Source organism: Ranitomeya imitator, chromosome 9 (genome assembly GCF_032444005.1).
Source record: "Ranitomeya imitator isolate aRanImi1 chromosome 9, aRanImi1.pri, whole genome shotgun sequence".
Taxonomy (NCBI): Eukaryota; Metazoa; Chordata; class Amphibia; order Anura; family Dendrobatidae; genus Ranitomeya; species Ranitomeya imitator.
In genome coordinates, this window is record NC_091290.1 from 146510775 (window position 1) to 146526374 (window position 15600).

The 15600-nt window shown below is 59.8% G+C and overlaps 1 protein-coding gene across 3 annotated transcripts in view; it reads right to left on the reverse strand.

The window, feature by feature from the left end:
• Positions 1 to 1063: 1063 nt before the first annotated feature.
• Positions 1064 to 15600, reverse strand: part of SIAH1 (siah E3 ubiquitin protein ligase 1) — a 36143-nt gene continuing 21606 nt past the window's right edge. For 2 of the 3 annotated variants that reach the window (XM_069739353.1, XM_069739352.1), the window contains exon 2: positions 1064 to 3472. In XM_069739353.1, coding sequence (XP_069595454.1) covers positions 2622 to 3470 — 849 coding nt within the window. In that variant the 5' untranslated portion in view covers positions 3471 to 3472 and the 3' untranslated portion in view covers positions 1064 to 2621. Of the gene's footprint in view, positions 3473 to 7024; positions 7324 to 15600 lie in introns of those variants that run through there. The other variant, XM_069739351.1, reaches the window with a different exon arrangement.

Consider the following 15600-nt stretch of genomic DNA (forward strand, 5'->3'; position numbering starts at 1 on the left):
TCACATTACTGCCGAAAGAAGAAGTGCAAGGTCTCGTGTATGTCACTGCTCTGCACGGACCGCTCCAACCCCCACCACCATACAGGAAAACACTCTTACATCCAGGAAGGGCGGATCCTAGTCCTTGGAAACAAAGAAAATCGTTCTAATTACTACAAAGCGAGTTTGGTCCGAACACACAGACACAACCTAAGTGATCTCATCTGTCATCAGCACGTTTCCAGATTAAGAAAAAAGCCATCAATATTGAGGTCAGCACGCCACGTCTCCTCTACATGGACATAAATCACATTCTGACTGCAGCCACCACTAGGAGGAGCTGTGTGCTCTTTGTATCCACAGTATGCAGAGAGCTCCCTCTAGTGGTGGCTGAAGCAAGTCCACATTGTACACATTTCAAAACAAATAACCATCCCACTAGAATAAAATGTATATTCTGTAATGTGAGCAATTACAGAGTTTACAGGGAACCTGTCATCATTTGTAGTCTGAAGTGTCCCCAATGCAATGAGCATCACTAAGGCTACGTTCACATTTGCGGTGCGTCAGGTGCAAGCGCGGCAACACATGCGTCATGCGCCCCTATATTTAACATGGGGGCACATGGACATGCGTTGTCTTGTGTTTTGTGACGCATTCGTCTTTTTTGGCGCAAGCGTCAGGGCGCAGAGGACGCAGCAAGTTGCATTTTTTTGCGTCCAAAAATCGGCCAAAAATGGAAGCATGCGTCACAAAACAATGCGTTTTTGCATGCGTTTTGCGTTGCCGACGCAACACACAACAACGCAAATGTGAACGTAGCCTAACACATTTTTCCATTAAATTTACCGCTGTAATCCTTAAGTGCTTTTTAATAAGGATTCCACATTGCATCACTATACGCACCGCGGACACGTTAGAGGCTACAAATGATGTGGCAGGTTCCCTTTAAAGCAAATCTTGTACCCCCCAATAAAAAGACACCATTTAAAAAAAAAAAAAAAAAAAGAAATTGCCCGCCTTAGAAATCAAGTAGAAGCGCCAAGCTCGAGAAGTGCAGCACAAAGTACATCCGAGAGGGTCGTTTGCCAAGTATTATTTTTAATGACAATTATAAAAAGATGGAGAACATCTCATTTTGAGACTACTCATTAAACAATATCCGCTTTCAATTAGAATTTGAGAAGACAATGGAGTTTTGCACTACAAAACAAAACGCCTCCTGCGTCGGAAACACTCGGCACGCACGGGCAGAACCGTATCCTAAAGTCACACAGTCGGCAATTTTTTTTTTTCATTATTTTCCATGACTGCCGCCTCCACACCGGACGCTGCCGTGATCACTACAGCACCGCAATGGATTTACTATCAAAACTGTTTCCCAGCTGGCGGAATTTAGTTCAACCCTTTGTCCAAAGGTCAGAAAGATGGCTGCTCCAAGGGCAGTGCCACGTCTGTTCATGGGTTGTTTCTGGAGGTGAGCACATAGATTTGCCCGAGACCACCGGATAGGACCCCTGCGAACCGCCTGATGTCACACCGGGGCTGCCGGCATGTAGGAAGCAGTTCGAAGGGATCCAAGGGTCCGCCAAATTAATGCAATCATCTCCAGTTATGTCTGGTAGTGCAACTCTGCACCACTGAAAATAGCGAGGAGGTGCAATACCATGAACAACCAGTAGACAGGAGAGGCGCTGTTCTTCAGAGAAGAGCCATGCTTAACCCAATCCTGGACAACCCGTCTCATCAATGCGTAGGAGGCCATGTCGTGCAACCAGCATTTAGATAAGGCTCTAGTCGTACGTGCCTGACCCATCCAACCATTGTATGTACCACAACGTCCAAGTATAAAAAAAAAATAATAATAATTTCATTTTGTTGGGTCATATATCACTGAAAATATTAACATTCCTCATTCCAACTTAGGGAGTAAAAAAAAAAAAAATGGTTGGGGAAAAATTGAAAAAAAAAAAAAAAAAATAAAGCATAGCAAACTTGTGTATAAAAAAAAAAATATATAATATATTTATATACTTACAGAAAAGAAAAAAAAAGTCAAATTTATTCAATGAAAAACTAGAAGTTAATAAAAATTAGCAATACACAGAAAATATACACAAACAGCAGCAATTCATTATAGTGACTTACGAATGAGGAACGCAGCGACCGGGAGAGGAAGCCGCGCAAAATGGCTTGTCAGTCAAAAATATATTAAAAGGGAGAGGAAAAAAAAATGGGGTAGGTGAGGGGGACAGTATTTTACTGTACAAACTACAAACAAATTTGGGTGGTTTTTTTGCATTTTTTTTAACTTTAAATAAAAAAAAAATATAAAAAATAATAATAATGATGCCCGAGTACAGGGTATAAGGGTTTGTTTCCTCAGTGGTTGATTTTAAATATTAGTGTTTTTTTTTTTACATGCATCTGCTTCCTGTTTGTGTAGCTCACTGTTCGCTGGCCGTGCCAAATTTTTTTTCTTTTTAGATTTTTTTTATTATTATTATTTTAGTCTGCACGGTCTTGGCAGTGAAAGTCAATTGCAATTGTAGAAAGTGAAATATAAAGCAAGGACTTTAAACACTGGCCCTGGAAGAAGTTTGTGGTTGCCATATTTTGGGTTTTGGTAGTTTTTTTTTTTTTTAACACATAGAGATTGTTACATTTATTCCTAAATTGCCATTTTCCGCAAAGAGTTGTGCAATGCTTGTATCAAACACTAGGCAGTCGCTGTTCATGATGGCGGTGGCGATGCCCTCGTGAATAGAGCGTGGCGTCGCCTCCCAAGTCAATCGTCGGCGGTGACCGTTTAGCTCCAGGCGGTAAGCGAAGTTCTCGGCTTGCTTCCGTGTGCCTATTAGCTGCACGATAGCAAAGAATTGTTGGTGACCGTCGTATTTTTCCTGCTTCTCCAAGACCAGCATAAAGTGAAACCCAAAACAGGACTGCATCATAACCCAGTCCACAGCCCCGGGAAGGTTAATGTCTGTGGCGAGAAACACAATATCCTCTCCTTGTAACGTTGTTATGGATTTATGCTGATGCATAAGATGTGGCATCACGGCATCCAAGGACCCTTGCCACTTGCAGGAGGCTCCGGGGCAGGGGCACGAGTACGGTCGGAATTCGCACAGCTCCTCGTGGTCGGCTTTCTCCGTGTGCGGCAACGTTACCTCGCAACCCGAAGAGGCGTATTTGCAGGGAAATAGGACAGAGTTGGCAACTTTTTCCATTGCCAGGTTGCGGATGGATCCCAAGGGCCCTCTGCAGGTCGGGCAACATGTGAGTTTGGGGCGACAGTTGCTGCACACGAGATGCCCGCTCTGACATTGGAGGATCGGTGGTAAGACATAGTCAAAGCACACGGGGCATTCGAAGAGGCTCGCCAAGTCATTGTTTGAAGCCGTTGTTCCAGTCAAGGCTGGCACCCGCTGGGAAGGTGGACACTTTGACGTTCCGGTTGGGATGGCTGCAGCAGTCTGACGGCTCATTTCTGGAAAGACAGAACAGAAGCAGTCACTTACAGAGCGAGCGAGCGGAGAAACGATCAGCAGCAGGAAGGAGACTACAGACTGACGGCAGGATGGGGGTCCTGGCACAAGGGACAACAGGCGAGGGCACTTCATTATGGCCGGAATAACTACAAGTCATAGCAGAACGATGCCCGCAGGAGCAGCGGAGGCTCTAGTGCTATGGAGGCTGGGGGTTGTAGTATCACTGCACAAAGGAGCAGCGGAGGCTCTAGTGCTATGGAGGCTGGGGGTTGTAGTATCACAATGCAGGAAAGATAAAGGGCAGTCAGCATTTATATACATAGTCTGCACCTGGGGAAAATAAGGATCCAGCAAATCGGCATTACACAAACACTACCTTGTTCCCAGCCTAATGAGCGGTGACCTCTGCGCTTCATCCAGCACTTTCCTGGCAGTCTTACATCCATGCCACCCCAGGAAGGCGCCCCTCACATCCCCTGACACTGCTATATACACCATGGCTGTGTTCCTTGTGTTTCGCCCTGACCTTGCAGATGCCCGCTACGCTCAGTCACATGAGACATGCCTGTACGGAGCGCAGGTACACGTCTGACTGCAGCTGGGTCACTCCACTAATGACTACCTAGTCCACAGCAACAACTATTAAGAGCAAAGTTGACTAACTGGTCTAAAAATACCCGACCTGCACACACCGGCGCCGTGACGTGGAGCATAACCCTCACTCCTCCCGCAGGGCTGGCGTTACCCTACTATGGGCAGATTCCACCATTTCTCCGCGTTGTTCTGCTGTAAGTGAGTGAGCAGTCCGTGATGTTTCCATACGTTTTCCTCATGGCGACGCTGTATGTAAACAGCCGGCAGCACCTGCGGCCTCAGTCCTGCTCTCGGGACGGGCTTGCAGCACATTACATCACTCTGTTATTAAAGGGCTTATTCAGGAGAGTGCGGAAAGCTGCGCCCGTGCCCCAACAGTCTCACTTTTTCCCCGGGTCCAGCATACATGATTCCAATGTATACTCTGCGTCTTTCTGGCATTAATTCAAGGAACACGTCATGGTGTAGCACGGCCCGTGCAAGGTGTCCGATGCCGGACGGCCTGTGCATCGGGGGGCAACGTAACCACAACCCACATCATCTGCAGAAAATCAGGAGGCAGATCAGGTCACCAGAATTCCTAGCAGCTCCCCGCACCCCCGACTCCACTGTCCACAACAAGCAAATAGCTGCACTCCTACCGCCGCCCCGTGTAATCCGTGACAGAAGGAGACTCGGTTCCTCTGCAGTCGGGAAGCTGCCATACAGAGTCCGAGGAGCCGGCAGCCCTGGGACCGCACGGAGCCCGAGTGCATGCAGGAGATGACGTCTCAGATCCACCTGACGGCTGCGACTAAATCGGTCAGATATTTTTATGGCGTTCACACAAGTACGGAGTCACATGTACATTGGGGGCCGTCCGAAAGGCCAGAAACTAAACATGATGGAACACCGAGATGAAACGTATCAGCAGAGACAGGACACCTGCAATACACAGAGTCCACGATCCATCACAATCATAATATCCTAGAGGTCACAGCTCCTGCCACTGGACCACATCAGAGCCGGCAAAGGTCAAAAGGCTCAGCCGAGCAGTACGCGGGGGGGGGGGGTTCGGGGTCGGAGGGTCAAAGGCTCAACCGAGCATTACACAGGGGGGTCAAAGGCTCAGCCGAGCAATACGCAGAGGGGGGGGGGGGATGTCAAAGGCTCAGCCGAGCAGTACGCAGGAAGGAAGGGGGGTCAAAGGCTCAGCCGAGCAATACGCAGAGGGGGGATGTCAAAGGCTCAGCCGAGCAGTACGCGGGGCGGTCAAAGGCTCAGCCGAGCAGTACGCGGGGGGGGTGGGGGGGGGAGTCGGAGGGTCAAAGGCTCAGCCGAGCATTACACAGGGGGGTCAAAGGCTCAGCCGAGCAATACGCAGGAAGGAAGGGGGGTCAAAGGCTCAGCCGAGCAATACGCAGAGAGGGGGGGGGGGGTAGGGGATGTCAAAGGCTCAGCCGAGCAGTACGCGGGGCGGTCAAAGGCTCAGCCGAGCAGTGGGAAGAGGCTCAGCCGAGCAGTACGTAGGGGGCAGAGGCTCAGCAGAGCAGTGGGTAGAGGCTCAGCAGAACAGTACGCAGGCGGGCAGAGGCTCAGCAGAGCAGTACGCAGGCGGGCAGAGGCTCAGCAGAGCAGTACGCAGGCGGGCAGAGGCTCAGCAGAGCAGTACGCAGGGGGGCAGAGGCTCAGCAGAGCAGTACGCAGGGGGGCAGAGGCTCAGCAGAGCAGTACGCAGGGGGGCAGAGGCTCAGCAGAGCAGTACGCAGGGGGGCAGAGGCTCAGCAGAGCAGTACGCAGGGGGGCAGAGGCTCAGCAGAGCAGTACGCAGGGGGGCAGAGGCTCAGCAGAGCAGTACGCAGGGGGGCAGAGGCTCAGCAGAGCAGTACGCAGGGGGGCAGAGGCTCAGCAGAGCAGTACGCAGGGGGGCAGAGGCTCAGCAGAGCAGTACGCAGGGGGGCAGAGGCTCAGCAGAGCAGTACGCAGGGGGGCAGAGGCTCAGCAGAGCAGTACGCAGGGGGGCAGAGGCTCAGCAGAGCAGTACGCAGGGGGGCAGAGGCTCAGCAGAGCAGTACGCAGGGGGGCAGAGGCTCAGCAGAGCAGTACGCAGGGGGGCAGAGGCTCAGCAGAGCAGTACGCAGGGGGGGCAGAGGCTCAGCAGAGCAGTACGCAGATGTGACCGGCCTCACCCCTGCAACAACAAGGCCAGGGACCCCAGCTACAAGGGGAGCACAGACCCGGCCAGGGACCCCCGCTACAAGGTAAAGCACAGTCCAGGCCAGGGACCCCTGCTACAAGGGGAGCACAGACCCAGCCAGGGACCTCCACTGAAGGGGGAGCACAGAGCAGGCCAGGGACCCCTGCTATAATTAAGATTAGAGGCTAGGGACCCCTGCTATAATGGGGAGCGCACAGAGGCCAGGGACCCCCGCTATAATGAAGATCAGAGGCCAAGGACCCCGCTATAATGAAGATCAGAGGCCAGGACCCCCGCTTTAAGGGGAGCACAGAGGCCAGGGACCCCGCTATAAGGGGAGAACAGAGGCCAGGGACCCCGCTATAATTAAAGATTAGAGGCCAGGGACCCCGCTATAATGAAGATCAGAGGCCAGGGACCCCGCTATAAGGGGAGCACAGAGGCCAGGGACCCCGCTATAAGGGGAGCACAGAAGCCAGGGACCCCCGCTATAAGGGGAGCACAGAGGCCAGGGACCCCGCTATAAGGGGAGCACAGAGGCCAGGACCCCCGCTATAAGAGGAGCACAGAGGCCAGGACCCCTGCTATAAGGGGAGCACAGAGGCCAGGACCCCCGCTATAAGAGGAGCACAGAGGCCAGGACCCCTGCTATAAGGGGAGCACAGAGGCCAGGACCCCCGCTATAAGGGGAGCACACACCAGGCCGCACATCACTTCCTGCTGCACCGCGACATTCCGCCCCATCATTGCCGCACAGGTCGGCCGGTCCGCGGTGCGTTACCTTTGCGTTTCCTCGGGTCACCCCCGGACAGGCACGTGAACAGCACCCCTTTCCACGAGTAGAGCACGCCGTGGGTCGCTTTGCCAGTCATGGGTTGGACAGTTCATAGCGGAGCCCCGTCCCCTGGTGAAGCCGCAGGAGTGGAGGTCACAGGCCGGGAGCAGCGGGTGAGGGGCCGCCACTGCCCAAGTCAGCGCCGTGCTGCCCGCGCTCCGGTCACAGCCCAGGGGAAGCGGCCGCCACCGAGCGCCGCACACCGAGGACTCACTGCAGCTCTGCTCCCAGCGCCGACCACACCCGCAGCCGCTCCAGGGCGCATGCGCCGTCTCCTGCCCACTCCCACACGCCCCTCCCAGGCTCCTGCTATCAGCTCACTGGTCACAGGCCGGCGCGGGGAGGGTTAATGCGAGAGCCCCACAGCCCCGCCCCCTGCAGAAGAGCGCAGAAGCCGGCACAGCCCGGACATACCGCTCCTGCGGCCTCCAGCAACCGGATCGCCCGACAATAGGCCTCTGGACACGGCGACCACTCCTACTCTTGTGCTGGGGGAGTACACGTAGATTGAGCCCCCATCTGCTCCACATTCCCCTACAGTCTGCAGATCTGTTTTCAGCAGTTTTATAGGATTCACCTTTGTAACTATTCTGTTTTGCATAATGAAATATGAATATAAAAAAATCAATAAAAAAAACAGCAAAAATTCCACCCATTCACTGCTATGGGGTAAAACAAGAATCTTCTGGAGCGCCGACAACTAAAGGAGACGTGACTGCGGCCCCAGGAGGCATCGGCCGTTACCCGCCTATACGGGGCCTAGGGCGCCCGACCCCCAGGAGGCATCGGCCGTTACCCGCCTATACGGGGCCTAGGGCGCCCGACCCCCAGGAGGCATCGGCCGTTACCCGCCTATACGGGGCCTAGGGCGCCCGACCCCCAGGAGGCATCGGCCGTTACCCACCTATACGGGGCCTAGGGCGCCCGACCCCCAGGAGGCATCGGCCGTTACCCACCTATACGGGGCCTAGGGCGCCCGACCCCCAGGAGGCATCGGCCGTTACCCGCCTATACGGGGCCTAGGGCGCCCGACCCCCAGGAGGCATCGGCCGTTACCCGCCTATACGGGGCCTAGGGCGCCCGACCCCCAGGAGGCATCGGCCGTTACCCACCTATACGGGGCCTAGGGCGCCCGACCCCCAGGAGGCATCGGCCGTTACCCGCCTATACGGGGCCTAGGGCGCCCGACCCCCAGGAGGCATCGGCCGTTACCCACCTATACGGGGCCTAGGGCGCCCGACCCCCAGGAGGCATCGGCCGTTACCCGCCTATACGGGGCCTAGGGCGCCCGACCCCCAGGAGGCATCGGCCGTTACCCGCCTATACGGGGCCTAGGGCGCCCGACCCCCAGGAGGCATCGGCCGTTACCCGCCTATACGGGGCCTAGGGCGCCCGACCCCCAGGAGGCATCGGCCGTTACCCACCTATACGGGGCCTAGGGCGCCCGACCCCCAGGAGGCATCGGCCGTTACCCACCTATACGGGGCCTAGGGCGCCCGACCCCCAGGAGGCATCGGCCGTTACCCACCTATACGGGGCCTAGGGCGCCCGACCCCCAGGAGGCATCGGCCGTTACCCACCTATACGGGGCCTAGGGCGCCCGACCCCCAGGAGGCATCGGCCGTTACCCGCCTATACAGGGCCTAGGGCGCCCGACCCCCAGGAGGCATCGGCCGTTACCCACCTATACGGGGCCTAGGGCGCCCGACCCCCAGGAGGCATCGGCCGTTACCCACCTATACGGGGCCTAGGGCGCCCGACCCCCAGGAGGCATCGGCCGTTACCCACCTATACGAGGCCTAGGGCGCCCGACCCCCAGGAGGCATCGGCCGTTACCCGCCTATACGGGGCCTAGGGCGCCCGACCCCCAGGAGGCATCGGCCGTTACCCACCTATACGAGGCCTAGGGCGCCCGACCCCCAGGAGGCATCGGCCGTTACCCACCTATACGGGGCCTAGGGCGCCCGACCCCCAGGAGGCATCGGCCGTTACCCACCTATACGGGGCCTAGGGCGCCCGACCCCCAGGAGGCATCGGCCGTTACCCACCTATACGGGGCCTAGGGCGCCCGACCCCCAGGAGGCATCGGCCGTTACCCACCTATACGAGGCCTAGGGCGCCCGACCCCCAGGAGGCATCGGCCGTTACCCGCCTATACGGGGCCTAGGGCGCCCGACCCCCAGGAGGCATCGGCCGTTACCCACCTATACGGGGCCTAGGGCGCCCGACCCCCAGGAGGCATCGGCCGTTACCCGCCTATACGGGGCCTAGGGCGCCCGACCCCCAGGAGGCATCGGCCGTTACCCACCTATACGGGGCCTAGGGCGCCCGACCCCCAGGAGGCATCGGCCGTTACCCGCCTATACGGGGCCTAGGGCGCCCGACCCCCAGGAGGCATCGGCCGTTACCCACCTATACGGGGCCTAGGGCGCCCGACCCCCAGGAGGCATCGGCCGTTACCCGCCTATACGAGGCCTAGGGCGCCCGACCCCCAGGAGGCATCGGCCGTTACCCGCCTATACGAGGCCTAGGGCGCCCGACCCCCAGGAGGCATCGGCCGTTACCCACCTATACGGGGCCTAGGGCGCCCGACCCCCAGGAGGCATCGGCCGTTACCCGCCTATACGAGGCCTAGGGCGCCCGACCCCCAGGAGGCATCGGCCGTTACCCGCCTATACGAGGCCTAGGGCGCCCGACCCCAGGAGGCATCGGCCGTTACCCACCTATACGAGGCCTAGGGCGCCCGACCCCCAGGAGGCATCGGCCGTTACCCACCTATACGAGGCCTAGGGCGCCCGACCCCAGGAGGCATCGGCCGTTACCCGCCTATACGAGGCCTAGGGCGCCCGACCCCCAGGAGGCATCGGCCGTTACCCGCCTATACGAGGCCTAGGGCGCCCGACCCCCAGGAGGCATCGGCCGTTACCCACCTATACGGGGCCTAGGGCGCCCGACCCCCAGGAGGCATCGGCCGTTACCCGCCTATACGAGGCCTAGGGCGCCCGACCCCCAGGAGGCATCGGCCGTTACCCGCCTATACGAGGCCTAGGGCGCCCGACCCCAGGAGGCATCGGCCGTTACCCACCTATACGAGGCCTAGGGCGCCCGACCCCCAGGAGGCATCGGCCGTTACCCACCTATACGAGGCCTAGGGCGCCCGACCCCAGGAGGCATCGGCCGTTACCCATCTATACGGGGCCTAGGGCGCCCGACCCCAGGAGGCATCGGCCGTTACCCACCTATACGAGGCCTAGGGCGCCCGACCCCCAGGAGGCATCGGCCGTTACCCGCCTATACGGGGCCTAGGGCGCCCGACCCCAGGAGGCATCGGCCGTTACCCGCCTATACGGGGCCTAGGGCGCCCGACCCCCAGGAGGCATCGGCCGTTACCCACCTATACGGGGCCTAGGGCGCCCGACCCCCAGGAGGCATCGGCCGTTACCCACCTATACGAGGCCTAGGGCGCCCGACCCCCAGGAGGCATCGGCCGTTACCCACCTATACGAGGCCTAGGGCGCCCGACCCCCAGGAGGCATCGGCCGTTACCCACCTATACGAGGCCTAGGGCGCCCGACCCCCAGGAGGCATCGGCCGTTACCCACCTATACGAGGCCTAGGGCGCCCGACCCCCAGGAGGCATCGGCCGTTACCCACCTATACGGGGCCTAGGGCGCCCGACCCCCAGGAGGCATCGGCCGTTACCCACCTATACGGGGCCTAGGGCGCCCGACCCCCAGGAGGCATCGGCCGTTACCCGCCTATACGAGGCCTAGGGCGCCCGACCCCCAGGAGGCATCGGCCGTTACCCGCCTATACGGGGCCTAGGGCGCCCGACCCCAGGAGGCATCGGCCGTTACCCACCTATACGAGGCCTAGGGCGCCCGACCCCCAGGAGGCATCGGCCGTTACCCACCTATACGAGGCCTAGGGCGCCCGACCCCCAGGAGGCATCGGCCGTTACCCACCTATACGAGGCCTAGGGCGCCCGACCCCCAGGAGGCATCGGCCGTTACCCACCTATACGAGGCCTAGGGCGCCCGACCCCCAGGAGGCATCGGCCGTTACCCACCTATACGGGGCCTAGGGCGCCCGACCCCCAGGAGGCATCGGCCGTTACCCACCTATACGGGGCCTAGGGCGCCCGACCCCCAGGAGGCATCGGCCGTTACCCACCTATACGAGGCCTAGGGCACCCGACCCCCAGGAGGCATCGGCCGTTACCCACCTATACGGGGCCTAGGGCGCCCGACCCCCAGGAGGCATCGGCCGTTACCCACCTATACGGGGCCTAGGGCGCCCGACCCCCAGGAGGCATCGGCCGTTACCCACCTATACGGGGCCTAGGGCGCCCGACCCCCAGGAGGCATCGGCCGTTACCCACCTATACGGGGCCTAGGGCGCCCGACCCCCAGGAGGCATCGGCCGTTACCCGCCTATACAGGGCCTAGGGCGCCCGACCCCCAGGAGGCATCGGCCGTTACCCACCTATACGGGGCCTAGGGCGCCCGACCCCCAGGAGGCATCGGCCGTTACCCACCTATACGGGGCCTAGGGCGCCCGACCCCCAGGAGGCATCGGCCGTTACCCACCTATACGAGGCCTAGGGCGCCCGACCCCCAGGAGGCATCGGCCGTTACCCGCCTATACGGGGCCTAGGGCGCCCGACCCCCAGGAGGCATCGGCCGTTACCCACCTATACGAGGCCTAGGGCGCCCGACCCCCAGGAGGCATCGGCCGTTACCCACCTATACGGGGCCTAGGGCGCCCGACCCCCAGGAGGCATCGGCCGTTACCCACCTATACGGGGCCTAGGGCGCCCGACCCCCAGGAGGCATCGGCCGTTACCCACCTATACGGGGCCTAGGGCGCCCGACCCCCAGGAGGCATCGGCCGTTACCCACCTATACGAGGCCTAGGGCGCCCGACCCCCAGGAGGCATCGGCCGTTACCCGCCTATACGGGGCCTAGGGCGCCCGACCCCCAGGAGGCATCGGCCGTTACCCACCTATACGGGGCCTAGGGCGCCCGACCCCCAGGAGGCATCGGCCGTTACCCGCCTATACGGGGCCTAGGGCGCCCGACCCCCAGGAGGCATCGGCCGTTACCCACCTATACGGGGCCTAGGGCGCCCGACCCCCAGGAGGCATCGGCCGTTACCCGCCTATACGGGGCCTAGGGCGCCCGACCCCCAGGAGGCATCGGCCGTTACCCACCTATACGGGGCCTAGGGCGCCCGACCCCCAGGAGGCATCGGCCGTTACCCGCCTATACGAGGCCTAGGGCGCCCGACCCCCAGGAGGCATCGGCCGTTACCCGCCTATACGAGGCCTAGGGCGCCCGACCCCCAGGAGGCATCGGCCGTTACCCACCTATACGGGGCCTAGGGCGCCCGACCCCCAGGAGGCATCGGCCGTTACCCGCCTATACGAGGCCTAGGGCGCCCGACCCCCAGGAGGCATCGGCCGTTACCCGCCTATACGAGGCCTAGGGCGCCCGACCCCCAGGAGGCATCGGCCGTTACCCGCCTATACGAGGCCTAGGGCGCCCGACCCCCAGGAGGCATCGGCCGTTACCCACCTATACGGGGCCTAGGGCGCCCGACCCCCAGGAGGCATCGGCCGTTACCCGCCTATACGGGGCCTAGGGCGCCCGACCCCCAGGAGGCATCGGCCGTTACCCACCTATACGGGGCCTAGGGCGCCCGACCCCCAGGAGGCATCGGCCGTTACCCGCCTATACGGGGCCTAGGGCGCCCGACCCCCAGGAGGCATCGGCCGTTACCCACCTATACGGGGCCTAGGGCGCCCGACCCCCAGGAGGCATCGGCCGTTACCCGCCTATACGGGGCCTAGGGCGCCCGACCCCCAGGAGGCATCGGCCGTTACCCACCTATACGAGGCCTAGGGCGCCCGACCCCCAGGAGGCATCGGCCGTTACCCGCCTATACGGGGCCTAGGGCGCCCGACCCCCAGGAGGCATCGGCCGTTACCCACCTATACGAGGCCTAGGGCGCCCGACCCCCAGGAGGCATCGGCCGTTACCCGCCTATACGGGGCCTAGGGCGCCCGACCCCCAGGAGGCATCGGCCGTTACCCACCTATACGAGGCCTAGGGCGCCCGACCCCCAGGAGGCATCGGCCGTTACCCACCTATACGAGGCCTAGGGCGCCCGACCCCCAGGAGGCATCGGCCGTTACCCACCTATACGAGGCCTAGGGCGCCCGACCCCCAGGAGGCATCGGCCGTTACCCACCTATACGAGGCCTAGGGCGCCCGACCCCCAGGAGGCATCGGCCGTTACCCGCCTATACGGGGCCTAGGGCGCCCGACCCCCAGGAGGCATCGGCCGTTACCCGCCTATACGGGGCCTAGGGCGCCCGACCCCCAGGAGGCATCGGCCGTTACCCACCTATACAGGGCCTAGGGCGCCTGACCCCCAGGAGGCATCGGCCGTTACCCGCCTATACGGGGCCTAGGGCGCCCGACCCCCAGGAGGCATCGGCCGTTACCCGCCTATACAGGGCCTAGGGCGCCCGACCCCCAGGAGGCATCGGCCGTTACCCACCTATACAGGGCCTAGGGCGCCCGACCCCCAGGAGGCATCGGCCGTTACCCGCCTATACGGGGCCTAGGGCGCCCGACCCCCAGGAGGCATCGGCCGTTACCCGCCTATACGAGGCCTAGGGCGCCTGACCCCCAGGAGGCATCGGCCGTTACCCGCCTATACGGGGCCTAGGGCGCCCGACCCCGAGGAGGCATCGGCCATTACCCGCATATACGGGGCCAAGGGCGCCCGACCCCGAGGAGGCATCGGCCATTACCCGCATATATGGGGCCTAGGGCGCCCGACCCCGAGGAGGCATCGGCCATTACCCGCATATACGGGGCCTAGGGCGCCCGACCCCGAGGAGGCATCGGCCATTACCCGCATATATGGGGCCCAGGGCGCCCGACCCCCAGTGGGCATTGGCCGTTACCCGCATATATGGGGCCCAGGGCGCCCGACCCCCAGTGGGCATTGGCCGTTACCCGCATATATGGGGCCTAGGGCGCCCGACCCCCAGTGGGCATTGGCCGTTACCCGCATATATGGGGCCCAGGGCGCCCGACCCCCAGTGGGCATTGGCCGTTACCCGCATATATGGGGCCTAGGGCGCCCGACCCCGCTACACAACTATTCTGTGTCCAGAACCAGCTCCTAGCAATAAAGTTTTATCAAAGCCAACAGGAAGCATCCAAAACAAAGCAGTTTTATTTAAAATCCAGCGGTGGAAATGGCCAGATAATGGGATCGGCCTGAGAATCTCATGATTTAAGGATTATTATGGTATATTCTTATGCAGTGGTCACACAAACATACAAGCTATTGCCTGAAAATCAGGGAAGGCCATTTATACGCGAGAACCCGATCTGTAGAACATATCTCTGTCCATAAAGTCCAGGCCAGTCCAACAGCACGAGAAGAACACACTGGGCCCACGATGTGTCGGCCAGCCAGGACACGGCCCTGTTGTGTTCCCTGTGGTCATAGAGACAACAGCCTATGGCTGGATTACATGGCAGCAGCCGCCCAAAACGTCTCCATTACAAGATAGAAAAAAAAATATATATAACGTAATAAGGATGGCATGGTGCAAAAGTGAACATGTCACCATGTCCGTCCTCATGGATCAAAGGAGAGAAGCATCATAAATCCCCCCAATCTGATGAGATCCCCTTCAAAACCAAATTTACCTCTGCAACATGAAAGGTTTTGCTGCTCAGACCTCATGATCATGTACACACGATGCCCCGGCCGCCATGCATATTTCATAGCGAGAGAGTGGGGTCCTCCTTCCCTGTAACTTGGATTTCATTGCTATACATCTACAATGATAATATTCTGTATGCCACTGCAGTTCAGACTCCAGTTCTCAGCAGAGATCTCCAGGACCACCACTTCAGGACCACCACAGCCTTCACATTCACTATGAGCAGCCTGTTATGTACAAGAGCCCCCGTCCCCATGGTGGTGCACGGGCACCATCTACTCACCGAGCACTCCAATGGGATAACATGGTCACTAAATAATGTCTGAAGGCTGCCTCTCTGCTTGTGGACTGCGTAACCTGTAGTCCTCCATTCTTTAGCACCCCGCAGCCCTGCCACAAGTACGACTCCTTCACCCAGTACATAGATGTGCACTCTTAGGCTGTGTGCACACGTTGCGGTTTTTGCTGCGGATCCGCAGCAGTTTTGACACTGCGGATCAGCAGCAGTTTTCCATGCGGTGTACAGTACCATGTAACCCTATGGAAAACAAAAACCGCTGTGCACACACTGCGGAAAAAGCCGTGCGGAAAAAAAAGAAGTAGCAGGTCACTTCTTTCTGCGGATTCCACAGCGGTTTTCAACCTGCACCAATAGGAAAGTGCAGTTGAAAACCTGCAGAGGAATCCGCAGAAGAAACTGCGTGAAAACCGCAGTGATTTTGCACTGCGTTTTTTCCAAATCCGCGGCAAAAACCGCAATGTGTGCACATA